Source organism: Cibotium barometz, chromosome 26 (assembly GCF_041138505.1).
Source record: "Cibotium barometz isolate CiBa-2024 chromosome 26, ASM4113850v1, whole genome shotgun sequence".
Lineage (NCBI taxonomy): Eukaryota > Viridiplantae > Streptophyta > Polypodiopsida > Cyatheales > Cibotiaceae > Cibotium > Cibotium barometz.
Window position 1 is genome coordinate 55,574,355 of NC_141071.1, and position 26,517 is coordinate 55,600,871.

Here is a 26,517-nt window from a genome sequence, read left to right on the forward strand (position 1 = left end):
AACTTGCGTCCAGCGGCCAGCCTCGCAGTGCGCACTCTAGCGTGAGTGACCACTGACTTGCCTCTCTCTCTCTCTCTACACCTCTCTCTCTCTCTCTCTCTCTCTCTCTCTCTCTCTCTCTCTCCCTCTACACACACACAGAGCCGTGCTGCATTGCTGTCGTCTCTCTCTCTCTCTCTCTCTCTCTCTCTCTCTCTCTCTCTCTCTCTCTCTACACAGACACGTCACACGTGACGTTCTCTCTCTCTCTCTCTCTCTCTCTCTCTCTCTCTCTCTCTCTCTCTCTCTCTCTCTACACACACACGTCACACGTTCTCTTTACACACCTCTCTCTCTCTTTAGTATTTCTCTCTCTCTCTCTCTCTCTCTCTCTCTCTCTCTCTCTCTCTCTCTCTCTCTCTCTACACACACGTCACACGTCCTCTTTACACACCTCTCTCTCTCTTTAGTATTTACACCTCTCTCTCTCTCTCTCTCTCTCTCTCTCTCTCTCTCTCTCTCTCTCTCTCTCTCTCTCTCTCTCAACTATAGAATCATGATTAAATTTATAAGGCTGAAAATTAACCTGAACTTTGAACTTTGAAGGCTGAAATTTTCTTCAACTTTTTACAGAATCGAGATGGGTCGCAATCGTGATGCTGTATGGGCCCATGTCACCTCACTTGGAAGATACGGTGGGTCTGGGGCCGAAAAGTGGAAGTGCAATTTCTGCTTATTAGTGACCGGCGGGAGTGTAACCCGCATCAAAGCCCATTTGTCTGGCTTGAAGGGTGAGGGCATTTGTGCTTGTCCCAGGGTACCAAAGGCTGTGTATGACAGTCTACAAGAATGGAAGAAAATCCAAGAAGGGGTTGTAGACTCTAACACAGGTACAGGTGTCGAGGAAGAAGAGAGCTCCGAGGCAGTGGCAAAGAGGGGGAAAACTCATGTGGCTGAAAGCCAAGATTCCTTTGCACGTGGTGTGTATGCAGGTACGAGCTCTATGCCGGTAGCGGCTCGTTCTAAATTGCCGGTTGTGGGGTCTCTCAAGAGAGGCAATATCAAAGCAGGTTTTCAAAAGCAGGCTGTGAAAGAGGCAACTCGAGAGCTCACTAAGCTCTTCATACAATGTGCCTTGTCTTTCAACATACTACGCACAAATCGTTGGAAATGTGCCATGCGTGCCGTCAGTCGGATTGGGTACGAGTGGGAGGGACCCAACTATGAGACTATGCGCACTAAAGAGCTACGTAGAGAGCGTGCACAGGTGCATCACGAAATTCAGCCATTAAGGAAGACTTGGGAAAAGTATGGTTGCTCATTGCTTTGTGACGGGTGGTCAGATGTACGCAAGAGAAGTGTGTACAACATCTTGGTGTCCTCTTGCAAGGGCACAATGTTTTTGCGTGCCATTGATGCATCCCAGCCAGGCACAGTGGTTACAGGAGAGTTCATTTGGCGCCATTTGCGTGAGGCTGTTTTGGAAGTTGGGCCGGAAAATATTGTGCAGGTTGTTACTGACAATGGTTCAAATTGTGTCAGTATGGGCCGCATGCTTGAGGATGAGTTTCCACGCATTGTTTGGACACCATGTGCCAGTCATAGTTTGGATCTTATGATGGAGGATATGGGCAAGCTAGGTTGGTTGCAGGAAGTATTAAATACAGCTCGCTTCATTGTCAAATTTGTCACAAAGCGGCCCAAGATCCTTTCTATCTACAGGGCACAGGGTGAGTTGGAGCTGTGTAAACCCGCCACCACTAGGTTTGCATATATGTTCATAGTGCTTGATAGAGTAGTAAGAGTACGAAAGGGACTCTTACGACTAGTGGTGTACAAGGAATGGTATGACTGGGAAGCTGAAAATAAGTGTTCAAAGTCAGATAAGTTTGTTAGCACTATCATGGGTGCTGAGTGGTGGGCAACAGCAGAGGGATTGGTGAGGATTTTACAACCTTTCTACAGCGTATTACAAATCACCGACATGGAGGGTTGCACCATGGGCCTCTTATATGGGTACATGGACAAGCTCGAGGAGTGCCTTATAAAGGCAACTGGTATTTCTGACATCCAGTAAGTATTATATTTTACTTCTCTTTAAATTTCAGCTCTAAACTTTATTTAATATAAACTCTAAATCGTGATTCGTGATTCGTAATGTTCAAAAAACTAGGAAGGCCAGCCTCCGTGCTATTTGGCAAGATCGTTGGGATTGGTTTCATAGACCAATCCATGCAGTGGCCCACATTCTCCATCCTTTGTGGAGACACGAAGATCAGGCATGTTGCGAGGAGTTGGAGGATGGTTGGACCGAGTATGTCACAGCATGGGTGGGTGGAGATGTGGATCAGTTGGCTACCTTGGAGCAGCAGCGGCTTGCCTTCCGCAACAAGACAGGAAAGCATTTTGGGTCACCGACTGCTGAGTTGCATTCAGGGATGTTACAGCCTGTATCTTGGTGGGAGAAATATGGTATAAGTGCCCCACAGTTGGTGAGTATTCATTAAAGTTTTATGCTCATGTCACATGATATATCATGATTCATGCATGTGCTTTCACCTGTGTCATGGATAATGAATCATGTCTCATGTGTGATTTTTCGGGTTTGAATTTTGGCAGAGGAGGCTTGCTATGAGGGTGCTTTCATAGGACTGCAGCTCAGGTCCTTGTGAGAGAAATTGGAGTACATGGGCCCTTTTCCACACAAAGAAAAGGAACAAATTTACCACTCCACAATTAGAGCGGTTGGTTTATTGTCATTGCAACCTCCGTCTACTTGAGCAGAGAGGTACTTCTATAGAGCCGATTCAGGTGAATGTCGACAAAATCGACATTGAGAAAGTGAAAGACATCCCAGAGATCCCACCTGATGAGCAGGACATTTACACCATGTTATATGAGGAGGCGATGCAGGGAACCAGGCAAACACGTAGCCGCTCTCGAGCCAGGGTGGGCAGGGATACACATGGTGCTAGCACTAGCAGGAGTTTTGTACGTGGCACAGATGATGGTGGTAGCACGAGTGTTGCATGTGAGACAGCGACAGCAGCAGAGGTTGTAGATGACTCTTCTGATTGGACCACAGCTTCTGAGGCATCTGATGTTGCATATGAGGATGAGGATCTTGAGTTGGATGATGCAGAGGAGGATGAGTAGGCTCTCAGAGTCTAGTATCTACTTAGTACCTACTACCTAGTCATGACTCATTCTCATTTTCATTTATGATTTTTTGACATGTATGATGTATTATGTCATGTTTGACATTGGAGGCTACTAGCTAGAGCCTTGGATAGTGTTGTTATTTTTAGATTTTTTTGAGTTTCTTTCATGTATGGTGTTAGTGGCAGTCACATGTCACATGTGACATACTCGCATTTGCTTCAGCCATAGCCCATGTGGCATGTGACATTTATGATGTATCATGTGACATTTATGATGTATCATGTGACATTTCTCATTTCATGGATTGCCACTCTTTGGTCCTGACTCCTTTTGCCATTTGGTTACTTGTAAGTTGTAAATCGTAAATTATTAAGTTGTGCTAATTTATTTGAGCCTATGAGATCAAGGTAACATGTGTCCCCCCCCCCCCCCCCGGGACCCTTGCCGTTTCATACTTCTGGGCTTCACCATGAAACGTTTCGAAACGTTTCGAAACGCGTTTAAAAAACCTTTTTTTATGAAACTCCTGGCTACTATGGCACTAACCATCAAGTATCACACTGGATTCAAAAATGCCAAGTGCACAGTGAAGTGACCATCACTACCACTGGAGCCAAATCTTCAAGCAATTTGGTGGTATGCTCGAGTATCTTCTAGGAAAGGCCAACCCAGTGGCCGATGCTTTGAGCAGGAGAGAAACAGTGACATTGATTCAAACCACTAGACTCGACCTAGTTGGTATGGGATTAGATGACATGAAGCACACGTACGCCGATTTCGAGGAATTCAGTACACTGTGGGAGCAGGATTGGATGCCACAGGACCATGCCACTTTTTGATACGAGATGATTGGCGTTTCTACAAAGGCCGACTTTGTATCATGAAGTTGTTCCGAGAAACTCTTCTCCATGACACGGTCATCACCGAGACATAAATTCGACTTTGGAGAAGTTAGAAAGGCAATATTATTGGCCAAGAATGAGGCAAGATGTGTTCACTCACGTTTGTCAGAAAGTGACAGCTCCTTGTGGGAAGAAGATAGGGTTGTTAAGCCTTTACCGATTCCTGAAGGATCTTTCTAGGATATATTGATGGACTTTGTCACAAATCTGCCTCCCAGTCCGGGTAAGCGCAAGACAACTTTTGGACTTTATGAGTTTTTGGTCATGCCTTTTGGTCTTACGAATGCTCCAACGACTTTCAACAGGTTGATGGATCAGATTTTTCGACCCCACCGTGCTTTTGTGGGCACCTTCTTTGATGATATGATTGTGTTTTCTCATTCAGAGAAGGAGCATCGAAAGCATCTGACCAAAGTGTTTGAGGAACTCAAAAAGCATAGATTGGTTGTCAATGGAAAGAAGAGTGAATTTTTCATGCAGGAGATTCACTTTCTTGGGCACATAGTGTGTAAGGATGGCGTCAGGATGGGTCTAGCGAAAATTGAAGCGATAAAGAATTGGCCGGATTTGCAGACTATTCATGATGTGAGAAGTTTCTTAGGACTTTGTTCATATTACAGGAGGTTTATCCGATTCTTTGCTGGCCCCCCCCACAAGCTTGGAATGTTTGATCTTAAATCGGAGCATTTTGGGTACGATGGTATAGGGAAGGCCTGGATTTTCCATGGCCTCTTAAGCACCAAGAGACTTGAAAAATCCACATTGGACGGAAATTACTAATCCAAACATTCTCCGATTATGACCAAACTTTGCAAACTGGTGGGGGTAGGTCCCCCCCACATGCTTGCAAAGTTTGGTCCCCATCAGAGCATGTTTGGGTACGATGGTATGAGAAAGGCCCGGATGTTCCATGGTCTCTTAAGCACCAAGAGACTTGAAAAATCCACACAGGGCGTTAATTACTAATCCAAACATGCTCCGATTGTGACCAAACTTTGCAAACTAGTGGGGGTAGGTCCATCAAAGCAAAGTTTGGTGCCCATCAAAGCATGTTTGGGTACGATGGTATGGGGAAGACCCGGACTTTCCATGGCCTCTTAAGTACCAAGAGACTTAAAAAATCTGTAGTGGATGCTAATTACCAATCCCAACATGCTCTTATTGTGACCAAACTAATTACGCCCCTAAACATGCTCTGATGGGGGCGCTAATTACACCCCCAAACATGCTCTGATCATGACTAAACTTTGCAAGCATGTGAGGGTGAGTCTCCTACACATGCTTGCAAAGTTTGGTCCCCATCGGAGCATGTTTGGGTATGATGGTATGGGGGAGACCCGGATATTCCATGGCCTCTTAAGCACCAAGAGACTTGAAAACTCCGCACTGGGCGCGAAGTACTAATCCAAACATGCTCTGATTGTGACCAAACTTTGCAAGCCTGGGGGGTGGGCCCCTCCCAAATACTTGCAAAGTTTGGTCCGCATCGAAGCATGATTGGGTACTATGGTATTGGGAAGACCCGGATTTTCCATGGCCTCTTAAGCACCAAGAGACTTGAAAAATCACACTGGGCACTAATTACCAACCCAAACATGCTCCGATCATTACCAAACTTTGCAAGCATGTGGGAGTGGGTCCCCCCCACATGCTTGCAAAGTTTGGTCCCCATCGGAGCATGTTTAAGTACGTGGTAAGGGGAAGACCCAATTTTCCATTGCCTCTTAAGCACTGTCTTATGCACATCTTCTGGCCTGATACGAATTTGATGATATCCACTTTTTAGATCAATGCGACTAAAGTAAGTTGCTCCCTGTAACCGATCCAAGATATCATCGATTTGTGGTATAGGGAATCTGTTCTTGATGGTAATCTTATTCAGTGCCCTGTGATCAATGCACATCCGCCAAGAACCATCTTTCTTTTGTACCAATAGCACTGGTGAACAATAAGACGAAGAGCTCGGCTGAATCAACCCTTTGTCCAACAGATCACGCACTTGGCTCATTATCTCTTCTTGTTGGGCTGCACTCACTCTATAGGGTGGCTTATTCGGTGGTGAACTTCCAGGAGTCAAATCAATCCCATGATCCTCAGGCCTAGCAGGCAGCAACTCTGGCAAAGCCTCTAAAAAATAATCCTGAAAACTTTTGAGAAAATCCATTCTTTCCTTGTCCAACTCAGACAGATTGGAATCTATGGTATCCTGATTCTCTTTAACAAACACTAAGTAAACAGAAAGATGTTTCTTTAATAAACGAGAAATGGCCAAGGCCAATACAACAGAAATAGATTTCCCCTTTAAGCTTTACATCAAGAGTGTGTTCCTTATTCTTGTGACTGAGAGAAATTTTCCTATTGAAAGTATCTACTACCGCTTTAACTCTATGGCACCAAGGCATACCCAACAAACATCACAACCCTCCAACGGCATAATGTAGAAATCATCTTCTCTGTCCATGTAAGTCTGCACACCGAGACGCAGTTTCCCAATGATCGATGTAACCTCAACCAAATGTCCAAGACAAGCTAAAGTAGCCTCATGTAACACACCCATCTCTTCTGGTTTGATGCCCAACGTTGCTGCAAGCTCGGGGGTGATGAAGTTTGCACGAGCCCCAGGATCGAAAAAGATCAAGACCTCCTGATCTCGAAGTCTTCACCATGCTCTGCACAACTCTGAAGATGCATCCCCTTGCTTCAACCCTATCAAGTCAAGTACTAGTCCAGCAGAGGGTTTTTGTTTCTTTGCTTTAGGTTCTTCCTGTGAGTCATCTGCGTTTTTAAATGCTCTCTTCAGACACCTATAGTATCGATGTCCCTCTTCTCCACAAGAGAAACATTTGTTGGCAGCTATAAGTTCTTTCTTCTCTTCATTTGTTCTTTGAGATAAGAGCTGAAATTTCCTCTTCTTGGATTGCCCCTTCTCTCATGATTCAGTGTCTTTGTTGTCCTTTGACTCCTTTGCCTCTTTAAATGCCTTCTTTGAGAAAAGACGTTGATCCTTAAATCCTGACATCTGACCAATAAGCATGGCATATCCAATCTGAGCATTTTCTATCATCTGAGTCGTATTGATGACCTTTGTTTTAATGCAATAATCACGACAGCAATATGTCTGTACCTCCTCAACCAGTGACACGGGCCTAAAGGATGTGACCAGTAGCAAAGCATCCCAAAATTTCTTGTTATATTCTTCCAAATTGCTACAATCTCTGGAATCTAATCGATGCCAAGCTGTCATAACATCCACCTCAAAAGTCGGTGTCAACCATAAAGAAGAGAAGATTTGCTTGAACTCCACCCAAGTGCTTGGTGCTATTCCCTGATGAAGAAGTGTCAACCACCATTGAAGAGCATTTCCCTTTAGGAAAGAAGCTGCCTTCAATACCTTAGATGCTTCAATGAAGTTACCACCAGAAAATGCCACATCAAACTGTTGAACGAAGGTGAGAGCCTTCATACGATCCTTTGCACCACTAAAAGTATCAAACTTTACTGCAGCACCACCCTCTTTGTAATGTTTTGGCTTCTCGCCCAGAACAAGATTATCATAGGGATGTGGTTTGAGCGCCACCACCACCATAAGTTCCATACATACCTCCTGGCATACCTCCATACATACCTGGTTGCATACCATAGCTCCCAGTCATGCCCATGTTGGGTGCACCCGTCATGGAATGAAAGACAGAGCCTCCGCCAAAGTAACCAGGATGAGAAGTATTAAAAGGGTTTCCATGGGTAGGTGGGGGAAAAGAAGAAGAAGAATCAGGGTATGGCTGAAAATTTGGGTAGATGGGAGCCGAATGTTGAGGCTTGGCTTTCTTCTCAAACCCTTGCTTCCGTGGTTTAGAATCAGCTTTGAAGTTTTGTGGAAAACGTGAATCCTTCACGAGTTCCATTAATCCCTCCATCAAACTTTGCATCTTTGCTTCATAGGTGACATCATCATCTTCAGTTTCTGGCATATCGGGAGGTATTTCTTGCTCACTTTCCTCATCTTCATCAAAGTAGTCGTCCTCTTCCGAAGATAAATCCTTCATCTCTGCACTAGTTCCAGCCATAGAATCAAATGTGTCGACCACAGGCTCGCCCCTTGAAAAAGTTGACAGTGAATCCCGGCAATGGAACCTTGAAACCGGCCTTCAGAAACTTGACGGGCGGTGAATACACTTAATCACCCTTAAAACTGTTTACGCACTGGAATAATGAACTTGGAGGAAGAAGAAAAAAGAATAAGTGGAGCTAGAGTGCTCCTGCACAAAAGACCAATTGGCCCCAAAGCGTGGTGCCCCTGCAGGTATTTATTTCACTTGAAGTCGGCGTAGCCCTTGTACAATTCCCGAGAAGATTCCTCCTTGCTTCACGTGGAGGAGATCTTGAACTTTCACCCACAGCTTGTGTTCTGGGATACAAGAGCCTTGGCCCCCTTTTTATACAAGTTTGGGTGTGAAAAGCAAAGCTTTTCCCCCCTTTAAAAAAAACTATTACAAGTGCTTTTCAAAAAGGCTCTTCGAATAGCTTTTTTTTCTTTCTTTTATTATTTAAAAAAATTTAGCACGGCGCTAGCTTTTCGAAAATCCCACGCATCTTTTTCTCTTGCGCATTTTGGGCTGCCCGACGCTTTTCCTTGCGTCGCCTTGCGTTTAGCTGCTGCCCGGCGCCTTCGCTTCGCTTCTCTCCTTCGCTTGTACGCTTGCCCACCTACTTGGCAGCCAGCCACCATGTGCACCTGCAGCCATGTCAGCCCAGCCACCGCCTATGACACGCCTGTGGCAGCACTACGTCAGCTCCGGCAGCCACCTGTGCCACATGGCAGTGCCATGTCACCTGTTGGCTATTGACTGGTTGTGCTTGCAGGGCTGACCCACAAGATGCCTCAGCTGCTACTCCTGCAACAAGGTAAGAGAAAGACCAAAAATACATGCACATGAACAGACATATGAGCATGCATACACATGTACACACACACCAAACATGTATCTGCATCCACACACGTGTACAAACTTGCACATGCATATACAGGATTAAACATGATCAGTGAATGCTAAATTGGTTTAAATATAATCACAATGCTTAAGAAAAAGAGGTAAAATACTCAGTCCTGTAACACCCTCAGAAAGCCAGACGTCCTTCAGGAGGAGTCACCCTTGACAAAGCCATAGCACTTTGTCGAGCGAGATGCCCACGCTTACCAGGACCTTGTCCACGGCCGCTTCATCACCAGTGGATTAGAGCCATCATCACCCGCCACAGGAGACGACTGCCCCGCCACTTTAGTCTCTCTATCTTACAACACCCCATGAGAGAGATACTGAGATGAGCAGATTACACCAATCTTTTGCTAGTTGTAGATATTATACACTTTTGTACCTCAATAGGAGTATTTTCCTTTCATAGTTGTTTAGGACTGTTTTAGGCACTTTTGATGAGACACCATCAGCTGTGTACTATGTTTTGGTCTCATAGGCTACTTTGGTTCGCAGACGTTAATATATCTTTCTTTCTTTCTCTCTTGGCCATACTCATTAGCCCCCCATGCTTGATATTTTGGAGAGTGGTAGACCATCTACTCGAAGCTGATGTTGCTCTCATGTTTCTATGTTCTTAGTATTCCATGATGAGTTTCCATGGACAGTTTTGTATCACCCAGTGAGATAGCTATGTTTATGTTTTCTTTCTGTTTTATTTTCCATTCCATATAATGAGATATGCCATTATTGTATCACTTTGGTCTCACAAGCCCATTGGGTCTTTTAGTAGACGCTTAATATCTCTCTCTCTCTCTCTCTCTCTCTCTCTCTCTCTCTCTCTCTCTCTCTTCTGCACATCTTTGTTGTGCATTATATTCGTCATGAATGATTGCTGAATTCTGAGCATTGAAGTTACTGATTCTTCCATCAAGCTTCCGCATGTTACACTATGCAACGGTGACCTATGCAAAGGTGGCCTCCCAACACTTGCATTCACAAAATGATCCTTGTATCAAACTCGTTCTCCATGGGCATACTCGGCAAACTCATTCTCCATGGGCATACTCGGTGGCATAAGTGGCAGGTGACACGTGATTGTCCTTGGTTGTCCCCACATTGTGCATAATTTTCAGCGCATGACAAGGTTCTTTCCTAGCCAATTCCATAGGCAAAGTACGGCAGCCAACAAGCCCATGACTTTCTGCATGGGAAGCATGCATCACATATACATTTCCATCATGTTTGCCACTCTCTTTTGCATGTACATCTCTTTCTTTTCCTGACCCATGCGGTGAGAGGTTTGTTTTGAAGTCACTAAAACCTCGATCCTTGTGTACATAGGACTTGATCCTACAAGACAAATCATTACCTATCTCTACACGCAGCAGTTTTTTGACACGAAGTTCACCTGCATTGCCTTTCACCACATCTCCACTACTTATGAGATAGATGAGAGCTCTCTCTCAAGGTTTCACACCCAATTCCTTGGCCATAGAGTCCACAGTGTGTGCAATCCAACATAAGCTTATGAACCTACAGGTTCTCGATGTTCAGCTCTTCCTCCTTGGCATTCAACTACCTCTTGAAACGTTCCATCTCGACCTTAAACACATTTGGGTCATCTTCATGCATCCCATGTTTCCTTTGAGAGGGTTGTCCCAGATGTGTTTGCTGCTGCATATGCCTCTAACCCAAAGCATCAAAAGCATGTGTACCACTTGGCTTGCCATGTGAACTAGGCCCCTGCCCACTCTGTGCATAGCTATCCATAGTGTATGTACTATGACAACAATTCACAACAAAGAGCCCAATGCCCAAACGACGTTTCCCCACTATGAAGAGGGAAACAACCATGCTCTAATACCGCTGTAATAACACCGGCTAAGTGTGAACGTCCCTAGGCACCCCATCTCTTTTTTTTTTCTTTTTCTTTTTTGGAAAAACGATCCTTCTATTAGTTAATGAGAAGACGCCATAAGGCTACAAAGCTCACCTCACAAGGAGGGATAATATATACAGTGAACACCGGAGCTCCACCCCCGTGGCTGGCCGCTCTCTGGGGGGGGGGGCTACCTAGTAGTACATGCGGATGGTTTTTGCAGGCTCGCCAGGTGAGATGATGGTGACGTGGGGTGCGGTGGCTTGGGCCACGGACAGCGGCCCGTCCCTTGGATAGGAGGACGTCCCTGGCAGTGTGACCATCCAGGTCTCTGACAAGGCGATGGCGGTGGTTCCGACGCCAGACTTCTCTTCGGCAGTCTCCCAGGAGGGGGACGGGCACAGATGGGAGATGATCAACAGCATGACGGCTTGGCACATATGGAGAGCCCGATGCAAGGAGGCCATAGACCGCCAGGCGATTCCACCGGCGGAGGTCATACAGGCGCTCTGGGTGGACATCATTCACACCTTGAGAGGACACTGGGGGAAACTTCAGGGCGACTCGGATCGCATGAGAGATCGCCGCAAGGCGTTCCTCCGCACTTGGCAGCCTGGCCCTTTCCTCACCGCGAGGGGCGAGGATGTCACTTGGCACTATAGGCCCCCTAGGCACCATCTCATGAACAAGACGCTCATCAACACTTAAATATGGACCAACAACAAAGCAACAGACAGCTAAAACTACACAACACTGCTCAAGATAACACTACAACGATAAAGATTGCATAGTACACCACCACTGGGGCCGCGAACCCGCCAACCCCCCCAAATGCCATTGAATATTATTGGAGTATTTAATCTGTGTACAAAGTTCCAAGGGCTTTCTGGCCAGATATTCCATGCAATGCAAATAGTGAATACATGTTACCCAAAAAAGAGTTTGTTGGAGTATAATGTTGATGCACGACTCGTCAAAAGAGTCAAAATGACCAGACCACCAACCTCATACACCTCAAGTGGAGTGAATGCGAAACTATCGTTCCGAGACCACGCACACAGGCGCTCTCGTACTAGAGCCTGGCTCGCTCACTCACAAAAGCTGTGGTGTGGGTCCTAGAAGCGCCAAGACACAAACAAATACTCATACTACAAGTACACAAACAAGTACTTGTAGAAGAGCAGGTACCACGTGCTGCAGGTAGGAGCAGCTACTATAGTGGATATAGAATGTTCAGCCAGTAGAACATGTATGCAGCAAGTTCAGCAAGTACAAATGTGTACGGCTGCAAGTACACAGACGACTGCAAGTACACTATCGTGACAAGAGAGCTGTATAGCAGTTCTTACATGTTTCGGTGCAGCAAGTGTCACCAGCCTGGACATTTCCCAGTCTGAAAGGGGTCTGGTGGACTCCAGGATGTTTAAATATTTGGAAAGTACAAGCTTTAGGAATGGGGGATTATCCTAGAATACAAAGGACGACACTCCTAAAATTTAGGAGAGTTGCTATTTTTGGCCCGACTCCGATGGAAATTCTGTTCGCGTCATTACATCTGGAATTGAGCAGATACCAAGAGTTGGCAAAGTGCCTATGACAGAATGTCTACCATTTGGGATATTTTTAGAGGCAAAGTTTATGGAAGGACCCATCTCTTAGATTGGGACATGTGGCAAGAAAGTGGACCAAAGTGAGACAAGTGGCCTGACACTTGTTATAAAGTGGATCAAAGTGAGACAAGTGGCCTCACACTTCTCACTTCAGCTATTGTGTGGCTCTCCACTTGTCATTGTAGCCTTCTCTTGCCATTTTAGCTCATGGGAGGCCTAAATCTATAAATTGGAGCCCTCTCTCTTCATTAATGGAGGCTCTCTTGCTACACACTAGCCTCTACCACCGTTGAAGGCTGCCCTAATGATGGCTACTCTCTTTCTCTCTCTCTTGAAGGCTGCCCATGAAGAATACCGGCTGTTGGGGACTGTTTTGGAGGCTTCCATCGCGAAGAAATATTGAAGGCAAGGGTATTCAATCATTTATTATGATTTCTAGCCATTGTACTTGTTGCACCAGCATTTGTACTTGCTGTACTTGCTGTACCAGCCCTTGTACCGACTGTACCAGCTTATGTACTTGTTGTACCACCCATTGTACCAGCTGTACCAGCTTCTATACTTGCTGTACCTGCTGTACCAGCCACCGTACCAGCTGTACCAGCCACTGTACCTGCTGTACCAGCCCTTGTATTGGCTGTACCAGCTTCTGTACTTGCTGTACCACCCATTGTACCGGCTGTACCAGCTTCTATACTTGCTGTACTTGCTGTACCAACAACCTTACCGACTGTACCAGCCATCGTACCGGCTGTACCAGGCACTGTACCTGCTGTACCGGCTGAATGGAGAGTTGTACTTGCTGTACCCTCTCTATTGCATGAAGACCCGTGGTCTTTGGGGAAGAATCAGTACCCACACGGAGGTATATGGATTATATTGTTGGCTCAGCATTTCTACAGCCTTTGTTCCGGCTTGGTTGCCTCGTGTTGGGCTGTGTTATGGCATTTGTATATGGATAATCCAGCATCTCCCGTGGGGAGAGTAAGGCCCTCAAAGCTTGTACATGATATTATTCTCCTTGGGTAATAAAATACTCCAAGGGGGGGGTCGGCGCATTCCGGCCTCTATGCGGTGTCACACGTGCAAGCTCCATTTTCAGCATTTGTGGATGTTTTGTCCAGCTTTATGTTTTATGCAAAGTGATGCTGGATATGTCTTAAGGCTGTGGCCATGTTTAAATATTTTAATATGCATTGATGGTATCAACAAGTGTGTCAAAGGCCCTAGTCCCCCGGGCACCCGCCACGAGTTTCAGCAAGTACAATCGGACGCTACTGGTCGGGTGCAGCACGTACGGCAAGTGCAGCAGTTGCTGGGAAACAGGTATGGCAGGTACACAGAAATGCAGTCGGGTAATCTAGGTACTGGTCGGATATAACAATAGATGCAATAGGCACTGTCAAGTACAGTAATAGGTACAGTACGAGTACAGGCAGATGGTGCCGCAAGGTACAGCCAGGTATGACTAACAGGATTCAGGTGCTACAGCAAGCACCGTGTACGGCAGTATGGAGCAGTCAGCAACTTTTTCTCCTCAACTATGTGAATCGACTTGCTTAGGGAGAATAAAACCCAAGAGAGAGATGCCTAGACACGTGACAAGGAAGGAGGGAGTCATGAGAAAGTTGGTGGAGAGAAGGTTTAATGGGGTCCAGCCCCTTTATGCCATGTGGCATAGTCCACCGAGATTAATGGTGGGCACCTCCATTAAGTTCCCACACATTAAAGTAGCCACCAAATGGATTTAGGATTTAATGACCAAAGAGGGTGCCCAAAGTTTGGGCTGCCCACACATGGCCCTTGGCCCCGAACACAATCCTATGGGCGTTCCAGACTTTAATGAAGTCTAAACGCCCAAAGGTTACAAAACCTTTGCCCAAAATTTGAAGGGTTAAACCAAATACTTACCACTTGTTCACATGCCACAAACCATGTCAAAATACAGAGCATTCGCACAGTTCACGGGCAAGCGTCCCCCGAGTCACACTAAAACATGTCATGCGAAATCAATTTCGAGCACACGGAGATGCGTGCACATGCATTATGCAATGGATACATCTCCCGTTCCTAGAACTGTAAATAGCACGTCTTCCTGCGCACATAATTGGCTCAATGGAAAACCTAAAACTTGGACCTCTTACAATGGGTTCCATGTCTTGGCCACACTAAGAGTGACACGACGCCTGGCCTCCCATAGGTGACAAGAGGCCGCGCCTCCGTACAAGCAACACGAAGCTCCCTAGTCTCACGTACCTAGACCATATACAATGTTTCACATAATCTCCATGCCCCATGAAAAATGTTGACTCTAAATTTTGACTTTTAAAGTGCCTCATCACATTCAGAAACAATATTTTTGAACATAGAATGTAGTAGAATGCGCTTTAAAAACCAAGCATCATTATACACTAATTTCTATTGTCCAAAGATTGATCTACCGCACATCCATGTATGTACTATGGGCATGTGAGATGGGGGTATAATTTCTATTGTCCAAAGATTGATCTACCGCACATCCATGTATGTACTATGGGCATGTGAGATGGGGGTCTGGAACTCTAAAATGTCCTCGTCAAAACAATACCTACAACTAACATTTGGATTGTTTTCAAGATCTAATGAGACGTCGTGAGAGCCTAACTCATTGATCATGGTAGACATACACTTCTTGCATCATGTATGTAGATGTGTCCAGTTGGCATTCACATCTTCATACATACACCAATAAACTCAGCTCCTACCACTTTTCCCCGATAAGAGGGCAAAAACTCAGCCATGATGAAGGCTAGCGCTAGAGACACATCCAATTTCAAGAAGGCAAAAGTGTGATCATAATCACAAATTGTCAGACCAACTACATCATGCATAGCATAATCTAATACTTATGTCATCAGCACCTGAGGTAGGTGCAGGGTTAGATGTGAAGATGTGTCTACTTAAGATATCTTTATAAATAGACCACCATGTTAAGCTTCTACACTGTGAAGGGCAGACTCAGCCATGATGGAAAGCAAGATTGAGGCCATACCAAAACGGAAAAAAATTGTTTAGCCTTGTACCACAAAGCTGATAGGCAGTAGACATACCTTTCGATAAGGCCATCTATTTAATCCATTCTCCCTGCATACTCGCTTCAAATCGTTGGTGCTGACACCTTCAATAATAAAAAGGGTAGTCAGCAGAGATAATGCACTTGCGTGTGGCGAAAAACAGAGTGCAGAAACCTTACCCAGAGTGGAGGCCGCTTCGGCAATGGGATAGGGGAACAGATTGGCCACTTCATCGAACGAGAGATCGACTTGCGCTGTGACGGGCTGCTGCTGCGTGCTGCGAGTATGCGGCAAATAATCCGAAGTCATTTAAATATATATATATATATATATATCGCGTTGTCTTTGTCGAGTAGACACAGATCGCATCTCCTGCGAATCCAAGTTTTATGTGTATATCAGGCACCAAAACCCTTGGTTACCTTACTGCGTTTAAGACCACAAAGCAAGGGGCATTCACACGCAACTACCTATAAAGTGTGCATAGCCTCTTCCGTTCAACCCAAAACTTAGCTCACAAACCCTTAGAATTTTTGCTATGAATGCAAGAGATGGAAGAAGAAAATAGCATATTAAAATAGGCTCCAATATTCAAAAAGTGCCATGTCAAGACTTGACCATTGTGAATTGAATTTTCAGCATAGTTAAACTGAAGTGGCTTAGTTACATTGATTTTCTTTGTGTGGGAATGATGCCATTAATTACATGTTTGGCCCACTTAGGGAGGCGATGTTACAAAAGCTCGCCGACTTCTTTTGTAATTGATAATTGCAAGAAGATTCTAGTGATGAAAATATGATCAACGGTAGAAATGCATGGAAATAAAATAGAGTCTAAAGGGAAATAAATAAACTGAAGTCGGCTTAGGCACATTTATTTTCTCCGTGTGGGAATGATTAAAGGCCCATTGGACCACTTAGGAAAGGTGATGTTATGTTACCTCCAAAAGCTCACTGGCCTTCTTATAGCTCCTTTTGTACATGATGAAAGATTATATTGATAATTGGAAGAAGAGTGGAGTAATGAAAATATGAACAAAAGTAGAAATGGATGGAAATGAAATAGAGTTCAAAGACTCATAGTAAATTATTCCTAGGTGCCTTACGGGGAGCTAAGTGCCTCTACTGCTAGAGGCGAGTGTGCTTTAGCAATATACTTTTCTATTAAGGGAGGGAGGAAAGGAGAAAGTATTGTTTTCTATAAAGGGAGAAAGTGAATTGTGCTTGAGTAATGTGCTTTTCTATCAAGGGAGAAAGTATTGTTTTCATTGGGCTTTTTCTATTTTTTGTTGTTAATGGCTATGAGATTAATGCTATATTTGGATCCAAAGAATAGGCTTGCGTCCATGTAAAAATCATGTTGTTTTTCAAAGGTTGAGGCCCTTAAATCTTTTGGCCACTACTATGAAGGTGTGCATGTTACTTGGAGACTTGACCTAAGGTGATTAGCTATAAAGAGTGTGTAACTTTATGGGGTCGGTTGCCATACCTCAAAAATGCTAGATGGTGTTGGCAATAGAGTGGGCCTAGAAGTATTAGCCATAGTCTATGGGATGTATCATGTGTGCCATTTGGGACCCGCTTTGCATACATAATCACTTAAAATTGAAGTAGCTAAAGCAATTAGCTCCCACATGGCTATGCAAAGCATGGAGAAGTGAGAAGGGGGTTTCACAATTAAAACTCATGCATTGCCTATTGTTCACACCAAAATGGGAATAATCTTATGCCTTTACATAAAGAGAAAATGCAAGGGTTGACTTTGGGGCTTGCCTCTAGCCGTCATGGTGACAACCCCCTCTTGAAATGGATCTAGAGTAAAATATTGAATCAAACACATCCAAGCAAGAATCTAGTATCCATTAATTCATGAGATTAGTTATCAAATGGCTCATCACATGAATATACAAGAGAGAGAGAAAATCTATAAGTGCATGTAGCAAGAGAAGATGCACAAATAGCCTAAGTGTGTTTAATCTCTAACCAAGAGAATGGCTTTCAAGTTAGCCATGAACTTGACCATGAAAGGCCAAATCTCCATTGATGGAGCCTAAAGGTACAAGATGACCAAAATTAATAAAAGTGTCAAAAGATCCTACCAATGTACCCCAAGCCCTATTTATAGTCACTTTCTCCTTTTGCCCATGGGCCCCTATGTACATGTGGAAATCAAGCTCTATGGTTCATGAACCATCCCTTCCCAAAGATTTTGTCCTCAAAATCATACAAGATATTTACAATTAAATCGCAATCTCAATGTAAACCCATGGGAAGTAGAGAGGTCTTCAAAAATGCGCCTCGAATACATTTGGAATAGGGAAACCAAATGTAGTGAAGCCGGCAAACTCCTTCTCCAAAAATAGCATGTAGGACTGTTATGGCAGCCATGTTGTCGATGAAGCTTTCCTTGGAATTCTTCATGAAACCTCCATAAAAATGAGCTACAAATGATGCGTAGCCACACCCAAAAGGGTCCCACATATTTGTCATCGAACCAATTGATCTTCCAAATGTGTTGGAGTAGATTGGTAACCCCAACAATAGATCCAACCAAAGCTGTCCAGAAATTACAGCACATATAAAACCTCATGATATGCCCATTCTTTACATAATAATCATGTCTCTTGATCAAGGAATACTTCCATCAAGTATTGGGATGTCACCTTTCGAGGCTCTTTATGGGTATCAAGTGCATGTGCCATCTATTGCCTTCCATGAGGATAAAATGGTTAATCCTTTAGCCAAGGAAGAGTTGGAAAGGATGAGACAGCTTCTTCAATTATGCAAGGATAATATGAAGAAGGCACAAGAAGTCATGAAGGCAAATGCGGATGAGCATAGACGCAAAATGGAGTTCAAGGAAGGTGATTATGTGTTGTTCAAGCTTCCTAAGAGCCGTCACAATATTCTCAAAGGGTCTTCCAATTCCAAGTTGGCACATAGATACTATGGACCATATTTGGTAGTCAAGAAAGTGGGTGATTTGGCTTATAAGCTTGACCTACCTTCTTCTACAAGGATTCATAATGTGTTTCATGTATCCAACCTTAAGAGGTTTGTGGGCTCTCTTCCTCGAGAGATTGAAGAGTTACCACCGATGGATGAAGAAGGAGAGATTATCTATGAGCCAGAGAGGATTGTGGACAAGAGGACAAGGGTTCATGAACTTGGTATCTCTATCACAAACCATGTTGAGTGGCAAACCATGTATCTTGAATACATGCTCCATAAATTGCTTGGCAATGTGAGAGGCCCCATAAGTAGTCTTGGAAGCAATAAAATGAGCTGATTTGGTGAGTCTATCTACCACCACAAATACTTGATCCCATCCATGCTTCGTCTTTGGGCAGCCCGTGATAAAGTCCATGGAAATGTGAGTCCATTTTCCATCCGGAATAGGCAAAGGATGAAGTAAACCACTTGGCAATTGGTAACTATCCTTATTCCTTTGGCATGACACACATTCCAAAACAAACTTCTTGACATCCCTCCACATGCCTTTCCAATAGAAGCTTTTGCTCACTTTGTCAAATGTCTTGAGAACACCAAGATGACTCGAAAGCGGTGAAGAATGCATCTCATGAAGCACCTTGGGAATGTAGGATGAGGTTGGAACCAAATACACCTTATCCTTGTGCCATAGTAAACCATTCCGAAGCTTATAATGAGGAAATTCTTCACCATCTCCTTGCTGCATTTTCTGCATTTCCTGCATCTTTTAGCATATTGTCCCTCAAAATGCATGCATGATCCCTTCCACCGGGGTCGAAAGGAAACTCATCCTCCTCTTTGACAAAATAATGACCCTCCAAGTCTTCTTCATGTGTCTCCTCGCTGCAATCTTCAAACTCTTCCACATCATGAGATGACTTGGTATCGTCATCCTTATCCATAACGATCATAGTAGCCACCACTTTCTTTGATTTGCAAATGTGCCCGGGTGACCACTTCTTTTTGCATTTAGAACATAGGCCTTTGCTCCTCAATTCCTCAATCTTAGGATCATCCATCCATTGAGTCTTCTTGAATGGTTGAGGAGGCTTCTTGACAAACCCATTGCTCTTCTTAGCATCATTATGAACTCCACTTGTGTGGACTATCCACTTCCAAAAGATGTATGGAATTTGGAAGTGTAAGTGGATGTAGAAGAAGGTAGACTTTTTCCCACATTTGAAGAAGTGTGAAATGGCTTATGAAAAGGTACATTGGGCTGAACCCTCTTATACTTTGGCTCATATAGCTCCGCCAACCTCATAGCCTCTTTGATAGTGCTTGGTCTTTGTGCCGAGACATCCGCTTTGATGTATGAATCTAGACCATGCACAAACTTCTTCAATCGCAAGCCTTCATTGAGTCCATCCACATAGAGAGCTTCATGAACCTCTTGATGTACTCCCTAATCGACATGCCCTTTTGTGTGAGTTCATACCATTCTTCATGGTATCGGTCAAGAACCAAAGGCGACACAAATGTCATATTCATTTCATGCTTGAGTTCTTCCCAAAGTATGTGGCATAACTCCTTCCTTGAGCATATGTCTCCACCATTGATGTGCATAGTCTTCCAAATGCAAGGATGCAAAATGTACTTTGTCCCTTTCACTCTTCGGATAGAGCTGAAAGTATGTATCCAACTTATTCATCCATTCTTCCAACTCATGTGGAGCTGAACCATCACCCTTGAACTTAGAGAGTGAAATCTTGTCCTTTACATCCTTTGACATGGTTGACGATGCATTCTCATGATGGTGCAAGGGCTTGTGCTTTTGCATTTGCACAAAAGATCCAAGGAATTGTGCAAAATCCTTGTACTCCCTCTTGAGGAAATTTGGCATTTCCATCCACCTATCATGAGCTTCTCTTTGTCTCTCAATGAATGACATATGTTCCCAATCAAGCTCAACCACATCATCCATATCATACACCTCCTCTTCAAGCATGGAGAACTGATTTGCTTTGGGATGCAAAGGTACTCTCCTCGGATCCCCAAAATTTGACTCCTCATGTTTGAATGTAGGTGCATGTTGCTTTCCATCCAATTGAGAAGAACCCGCTTGGAATGTAGTAGGCTTCATCTCCCGCATAGAAGGCCTCCTAGCATCCGTGAATCTGAAAGTGACATTCTTGGTGGAATGCTCATGTGTTACCTTGGGAGAAACCTCTTGTACCATGGGTAGCTTGCCTTCCCTACAGCCTTCAAAAGCTGTCCCAAATTGCTTGCCTTCATGTAAAGCACCATGACCACTATCATAGGAAGGTTGGCTCATTGGCCGAGCGACCCTCTCTTCCAAAACTTCCATCCTTGTAGCCATAGTGTCAAGCCTACCATTGACTTCCACCCTTGTAGCCATCGTGTCTATCTTAGCATTCATTTCCATCAGCATTTGCATGATCGAATCGATGGGGATGGTATGCGAAGATTGTGGGGTGTGCTTATGGGCACTTTCGACATTCAACTCCTCATTCCCTTCTCTTGAAGTATGCCCAAAAGTATCCCCTTCTCTTGAAGTGTGCCCGAGTATCCGGAGCATCCAAAATTCCTTGTTCCATCATTGCCTCTTCATCCTCTACCTCGTCGGAAGCCAAAGTGTTGCGCCTCGGTCGCCCTTTTGGCTTCGGCCCCATGGAAACCTTCGGTTTCAGAAATTTGGCTCTAAATTGAGGTAGGGATGTCCGATTGAAGTGATCTAAAGCTTGTTGGAGAGCTAATGAAGTGTACTAGACCACTATGCAAAGACCCGTATAAGAGATGACGTGTGCTACTATTCTCTGTTTTAGGGTTTACAGGGTTAAAGCTTGTTGGAGAGCTAATGAAGTGTACTAGACCACTATGCAAAGACCCGTAAGAGATGTGTGCTACTATTCTCTGTTTTAGGGTTTACAGGGTTATAGGTTGAAACGGTATTTTGGGTACAACTTGAGCTAGAGATATCCAAATGCAAAACTTTTTAGCTCAAATGAAAGCCTTCGATGAGTACTACAAGCCTATGTAAATTGGATCTAGAAGACCTTTAAACCCCTGTGATGACTGAATTAGGGTTTACTGTTTCTGCAAAAACCCTAAATTCTACCCTAAAGAGATATCAAAATGTGGAGGTTAAGGGCTCGTTGGGTAGCTCTAAGGAAGCACTAAGAGCTCATATAGTCTCTTTTAATTCAGTCCAAAGGGGTTGGGACTGAATTAGGATTTTTGTGAATCTGCAAATTCTTGCCAAAGTGACCCTTTTTGTCCCCAATTGATATTTTTTTGGTCCCAAACCAATGTCAACACCTCTCGCACCTCATTGGCATCCCAAGGTCTGCAAATTATGCTCCACGAGCTTCAATTGTCCATGTATGACCAGAAATTTGAGAAAATTTTGACATAGTCTCCTTTGTTTTAGGAGGTAAATCTCAATTTTTCTCAAGTAACAATGCAAAAATCCATAATCCTCTTATCAATTCCCATCCATTACATATGTGCCTCAACTTGCATCACCAAAAGGCATACAAATTCCTTGCAATTCCAAGCATTCACCATATGTTTTCCATGGCATAATGCAAGATCGATTCCCATGAGATGTCCATATTAAGGCGCCATTGCCATGTACATAAACCAAGAGGATGATTGTGCGAAGAAGATCGTTGATGTAGCGCGTTGAAGCTTGCCGATCTCCCGGCCAAGCTCTTCTCACCCCCGTACCTAGTCCGAACCAAGGCACGGGTTGAGGCCAAGTCTTCACCTCCACACCTAATCCTCTACCGTACCGCTTTACCACGGCACTCACGGCACAGTGGATTCAAGCCATGCTCCCCCCCGGGCCTCTCCACCAACACCCAGGGTACCCTCACCAACATATCTAGTTTCTAGAAATTGAAGTGAGTGCAAACAATTGTGAGGTGTATATAGCTTGAATATGAAAATGAGGCGGATCACTTACAAGGATGTGGCATGACTCATGCCCATTACAATATACTCATAAACCATTATGCATGAACTCATGCTTATCCACATAGCTCCAAATGTCCGCCATTCATCCAAAGATCCAACATCAATCAATAAGCACAAGTGAGGTAATACCATATTTCAATGATATCAATATCCAATTGGTATCACTCCCATAAGCATTGCTTATGAGTAATTGGCATCAAATGGCATTCAAGGGCATCAACTTGCATTTGAATGTAGCATTACCAATTGATTCCAATCACACATCAACTTCTTCCAATGCTCAATAGCATCATTCCAATGCATAAAAGCATCATGTCCATAGCAAAAACCTTCTCATTATTACCCAACATCCACTTCATGCATGTGGCTCAATCAATGCATCTAAGCATATGCATTCCTTCATCCATCTATGCATGGATTCATCAAAGAGTCTTGCATTTGTCTCACAAATGGCCACCTGACATCCAAATGGGTGTGATTAAAGAAAGATGTGAGCAATAAGAGCATGTAATCACTTTCCAATGGATCATGAGTTATGTAGGAATGTTAAAATTTTGTAAATTAGGGTTTCCTTTCATGAATAACCCCAATTTGTCCACAGCATGAGGATTAATCACCAATGCTTGAGAAAATGGCCATAGTAACTCACCAATGGTATTCCGAAAGCTTCAATGGTTGGATTGTTGCTTGATAGAGCCTCCAATGGATCCAAATCTTGAAGATTTTTGTAATTTTTTGAGGGCTGCTCAAACCTCCTCTTCTCCCTCTCCAATAGCAATGAAGAACTCCCCAAAATCCACCAAAAAGATGCCAAACATCATAGCTAACAACTAAATGAGAATGGAATGGAATGAATGGGGCTACTTCTTGTGACTATGAGCCGTGAGGCTGCTTGGGAAAACGGCGCAGCTATGCTAGCCTCATGGGTCAAAAAAGCAGCAAGAGCAACACCATTATAGCAATCGGGTAGCATAGGATAGCATTTGCAATCATTTAGAGTGAGTGGAGATGGACAATGGTGAGCTATGTGAGAGATTAGGGTTTGGAGCAAAGGAAAAAAAAATTCAAAAATTTTCAGACAATGCACTGGCCACATTTTAATTGCTTATGAACACTACCTTTATGGATTTTCTAAGGATGTTCTTAAAGATTTCTTACATGATTTGTGTGCATTCATTTGCCATGGAAAGAGCATGTATTATGCTTACAAAGGGTATTTAAAGGATGCTGACTTTATCTCATATTTCTAAACCCATTCAAATGCCAATTCTAGATTAAACATGGAGTCATCTTAGGACATACAGTGTCCAAAAATGGGATTTCCATAGATGCGAGTCAAAACAAAATTATCTTGGAGTTACCCCCACCAACGAACTATAAGGAAGCCCAAAGGTTTATGGGAATGTAGGCTACTATAGGCGATTTATCCTCTTCTATGCCAAGATTGCATGTCCCTTATTCAAGCTTCTCATTATATTTGAGTGGATAGAAGAATACCAACAAGCCTATGACACATTAAAGTAAGCTTTGGCTAGTGCTTCCATACTACGAGTACCAAACTGGGACGTTATCTTCCATGTGCATATTGATGCTTCTAACTTTGTAATTGGATGGTCCTAGCTCAGCTAAGTGAACACAAACTAAACTACCCTATAAGTTTTGCTAGTCGATAGTTATGCGAGGTTGAGTACCACCACAAATTGTGAAGATTTAGGAATGGTATATGCCGTGAAGAAATTCCGACATTACCTTCTAGCTAATAAATTTGTTTTTTATGTTGATCATCAAGCCTTGCTATACCTTGTCAACAAACCATGCTCCACAGTAAGAATCACTAGGTGATGTCGATTCTTCTCTAGTTTGATTTCATAGTGGTAAGAACTGGCAAGAAACCATGGATAATCTACCTGATGCTACATTGTTTAAAGTTAAGGCCATACCAGAGTGGAGTGAGAGAATCGTTAACTTTCTAGCTAATGGTTTTTTAAAGGCAAAGAAGTTAAGTAAAGATATAGCAAGGGAAGTTGCTTAAAGAAGCAGAACCTTACCAATTGATTGTTGGAACTCTAGACGAGGTAAGGATGACATATTAAGATGCTACCCCAAGGAGGATGAATACTTATACATCATTAAATAAGCACACCAAGGGGTAGCTTGTGTATGGACACTGCGTAGGAGATGTTACAACAAGAAAAATACTCCAATCGGTGTATTGGTGGCCCACGCTCTTCAAGGACTGTGCACTATTTGTCAAAGGATGTGATGAGTGCCAACTCTTTTATGCTAAAACACAAAAGAAGGACATGATGCCCTTGAATCCTATTAAAGTTATAGAACCCTTTATGAAATAGGGCATTGATTTTGTGGGACCCATTAGTCCAATTAATGTACACCCAAGCAAGGTACATTTTAATAGCTATACGGACTATTTTACGAAATGGGTTGATGCAAGAGCTTCAAGAAAGGTGGATGTTGTGGCTATAGCTAAATCTCTTTATGAGAATATCATTACCCACTTTGGTTGTTCTTTTGAGCTCGTGAGAGTGGAGTGACCAATGGAAACACTTTATAAATGATGCAATTCATCATCTCACCACAACTTTCATGATCTCACACCGCAAGTCCACACCATACTGCTCGCAAGCAAATGGTTAAGCTGAGAGTGCCAATAAAGTCTTCATTTCCATATTAGCAAAAACTGTTGAAGCTCGATGCAATGGTTGGGAATTCAAGCTCACAGCAGCTTTATGGGCTTATCGAGCCTCTTACAAAGTTGCAATTGGTTGCACATCGTTTAAGATGGTATATGGGGTTGAGGCGGTAATGCAATGGGAATTCATGATATCCAGCTTAATGGTGGTAGTAAACTAAGAAACTCGAGGGTAACATGTTGGCTGATTGGTTGTTCATTCTTGGACGACTAGAAGAAGAAAGACAAATTGCAGCGTGGAACATGTTAACAGAAAAGGATTGATGAAAAAAGTGGTTTGATAATAATCTCAAGGATAAGGAAATCAATGAGGGAGACCTTGTACTTACGTACGGAGCTCGATGGGGTAAAAAAACTAAAGTATATACCGATAACTGTAGTAGAAGTATTCTTCTTCGTCATCATTTATCCCGATTGAAATATTCTTTGATTTTCCTGGACAATTCGATGTGATATGTCCAATGTCGTTACACTTGAAACACTTATTTGAATCATCTTTATTAGCATGTTGAGAATCATCAACCTTGCTATCAACACCTATGTTTTTAGCATTGAGGGGTCTATCGAATGGTTTTTAAAAGGTTCTAGGCTTTAGAAACTTTGATGTAGAGAGTTGAGGTGTCATTGGTTCCTTTAGAATTCCATTTTTCCTTTCACAATTTATCGCTAAGGAAATAGCCGAGTTAAGAGAGTGCGATCGAAACATGTTCACTTTTGATTGAATTGTGGGTTTCAAACCTTCTATGAACTTCCTTCTTTGATCCTTGCTATGAACTTTCTGGATTATTTGTATTTGTAACCAAGTCCACCAAAATCTATCCACATAAGCGGACATATTCTCCTTCTTAAGCCATCGGAAGATGGAGTCTATAGCCCTAGCTTTGTATTGTGAGCGTAAAAATCCTTCTTGATGAGTGTCTGAAATCTCTTCCGAGATTTAGGTTTGTGCTTGCTGGTTCTAGTCACGTTTCACCATAATGTTGCAATTTCTACTAGCACACTTGATTTTATCCTTCTCATAGAGATTCTACCCCGAAAAGTAATAATCAAGTTGACTAAGCCATGCAAGCATTGTGCAAGCATCTTTCTTGCCATCGAAATTTTGAAAGGTAAAAGCTTTACGGCTAATTTTCTTTTCCTTCATAGACTCCTGAGCTCTAAGAGTAGCTTGCACAGTTCTCGAAATTTGGTTATCATCGAAGTCTGAAGATTTATCATAGCTAGCATCTCTATGCCGCTTCTTGGGATAACCTATCCTCTAGATCCCTTCTCAACTCCTCCTCAACTAGAATTTGATTTTGGAGTGCCTAAATTTGCTCT

The 26,517-nt window shown here is 43.4% G+C and overlaps 2 protein-coding genes across 3 annotated transcripts in view; one reads left to right on the forward strand and one right to left on the reverse strand.

The window, feature by feature from the left end:
• The window catches only part of LOC147624120 (uncharacterized), a 54,907-nt gene extending 38,808 nt beyond the window's left edge, over positions 1–16,099 (reverse strand). Inside the window, exons 1-3 of one of the 2 annotated variants that reach the window (XM_086820783.1) lie at positions 16,029–16,099; positions 15,738–15,930; positions 15,595–15,662 (exon numbers count right to left, since the gene is read on the reverse strand). In XM_086820783.1, coding sequence (XP_086676909.1) covers positions 15,595–15,662; positions 15,738–15,867 — 198 coding nt within the window. In that variant the 5' untranslated portion in view covers positions 15,868–15,930; positions 16,029–16,099. Of the gene's footprint in view, positions 1–15,594; positions 15,663–15,737; positions 15,988–16,028 lie in introns of those variants that run through there. The other variant, XM_086820782.1, reaches the window with a different exon arrangement.
• On the forward strand, positions 1,144–2,615 carry LOC147624121 (uncharacterized). Its single transcript, XM_086820967.1, has 2 exons — positions 1,144–2,471; positions 2,599–2,615. Exon 1 carries the CDS (start codon positions 1,157–1,159, stop codon positions 2,054–2,056), a length of 900 nt encoding a protein of 299 aa, XP_086677093.1. The 5' UTR covers positions 1,144–1,156; the 3' UTR covers positions 2,057–2,471; positions 2,599–2,615.
• Positions 16,100–26,517: the final 10,418 nt, after the last annotated feature.

Excerpts from the sequence above, each read along its gene's own strand:
- LOC147624121 (XM_086820967.1), top strand. The coding sequence starts at position 1,157 with ATGCGTGCCGTCAGTCGGATTGGGTACGAGTGGGAGGGACCCAACTAT.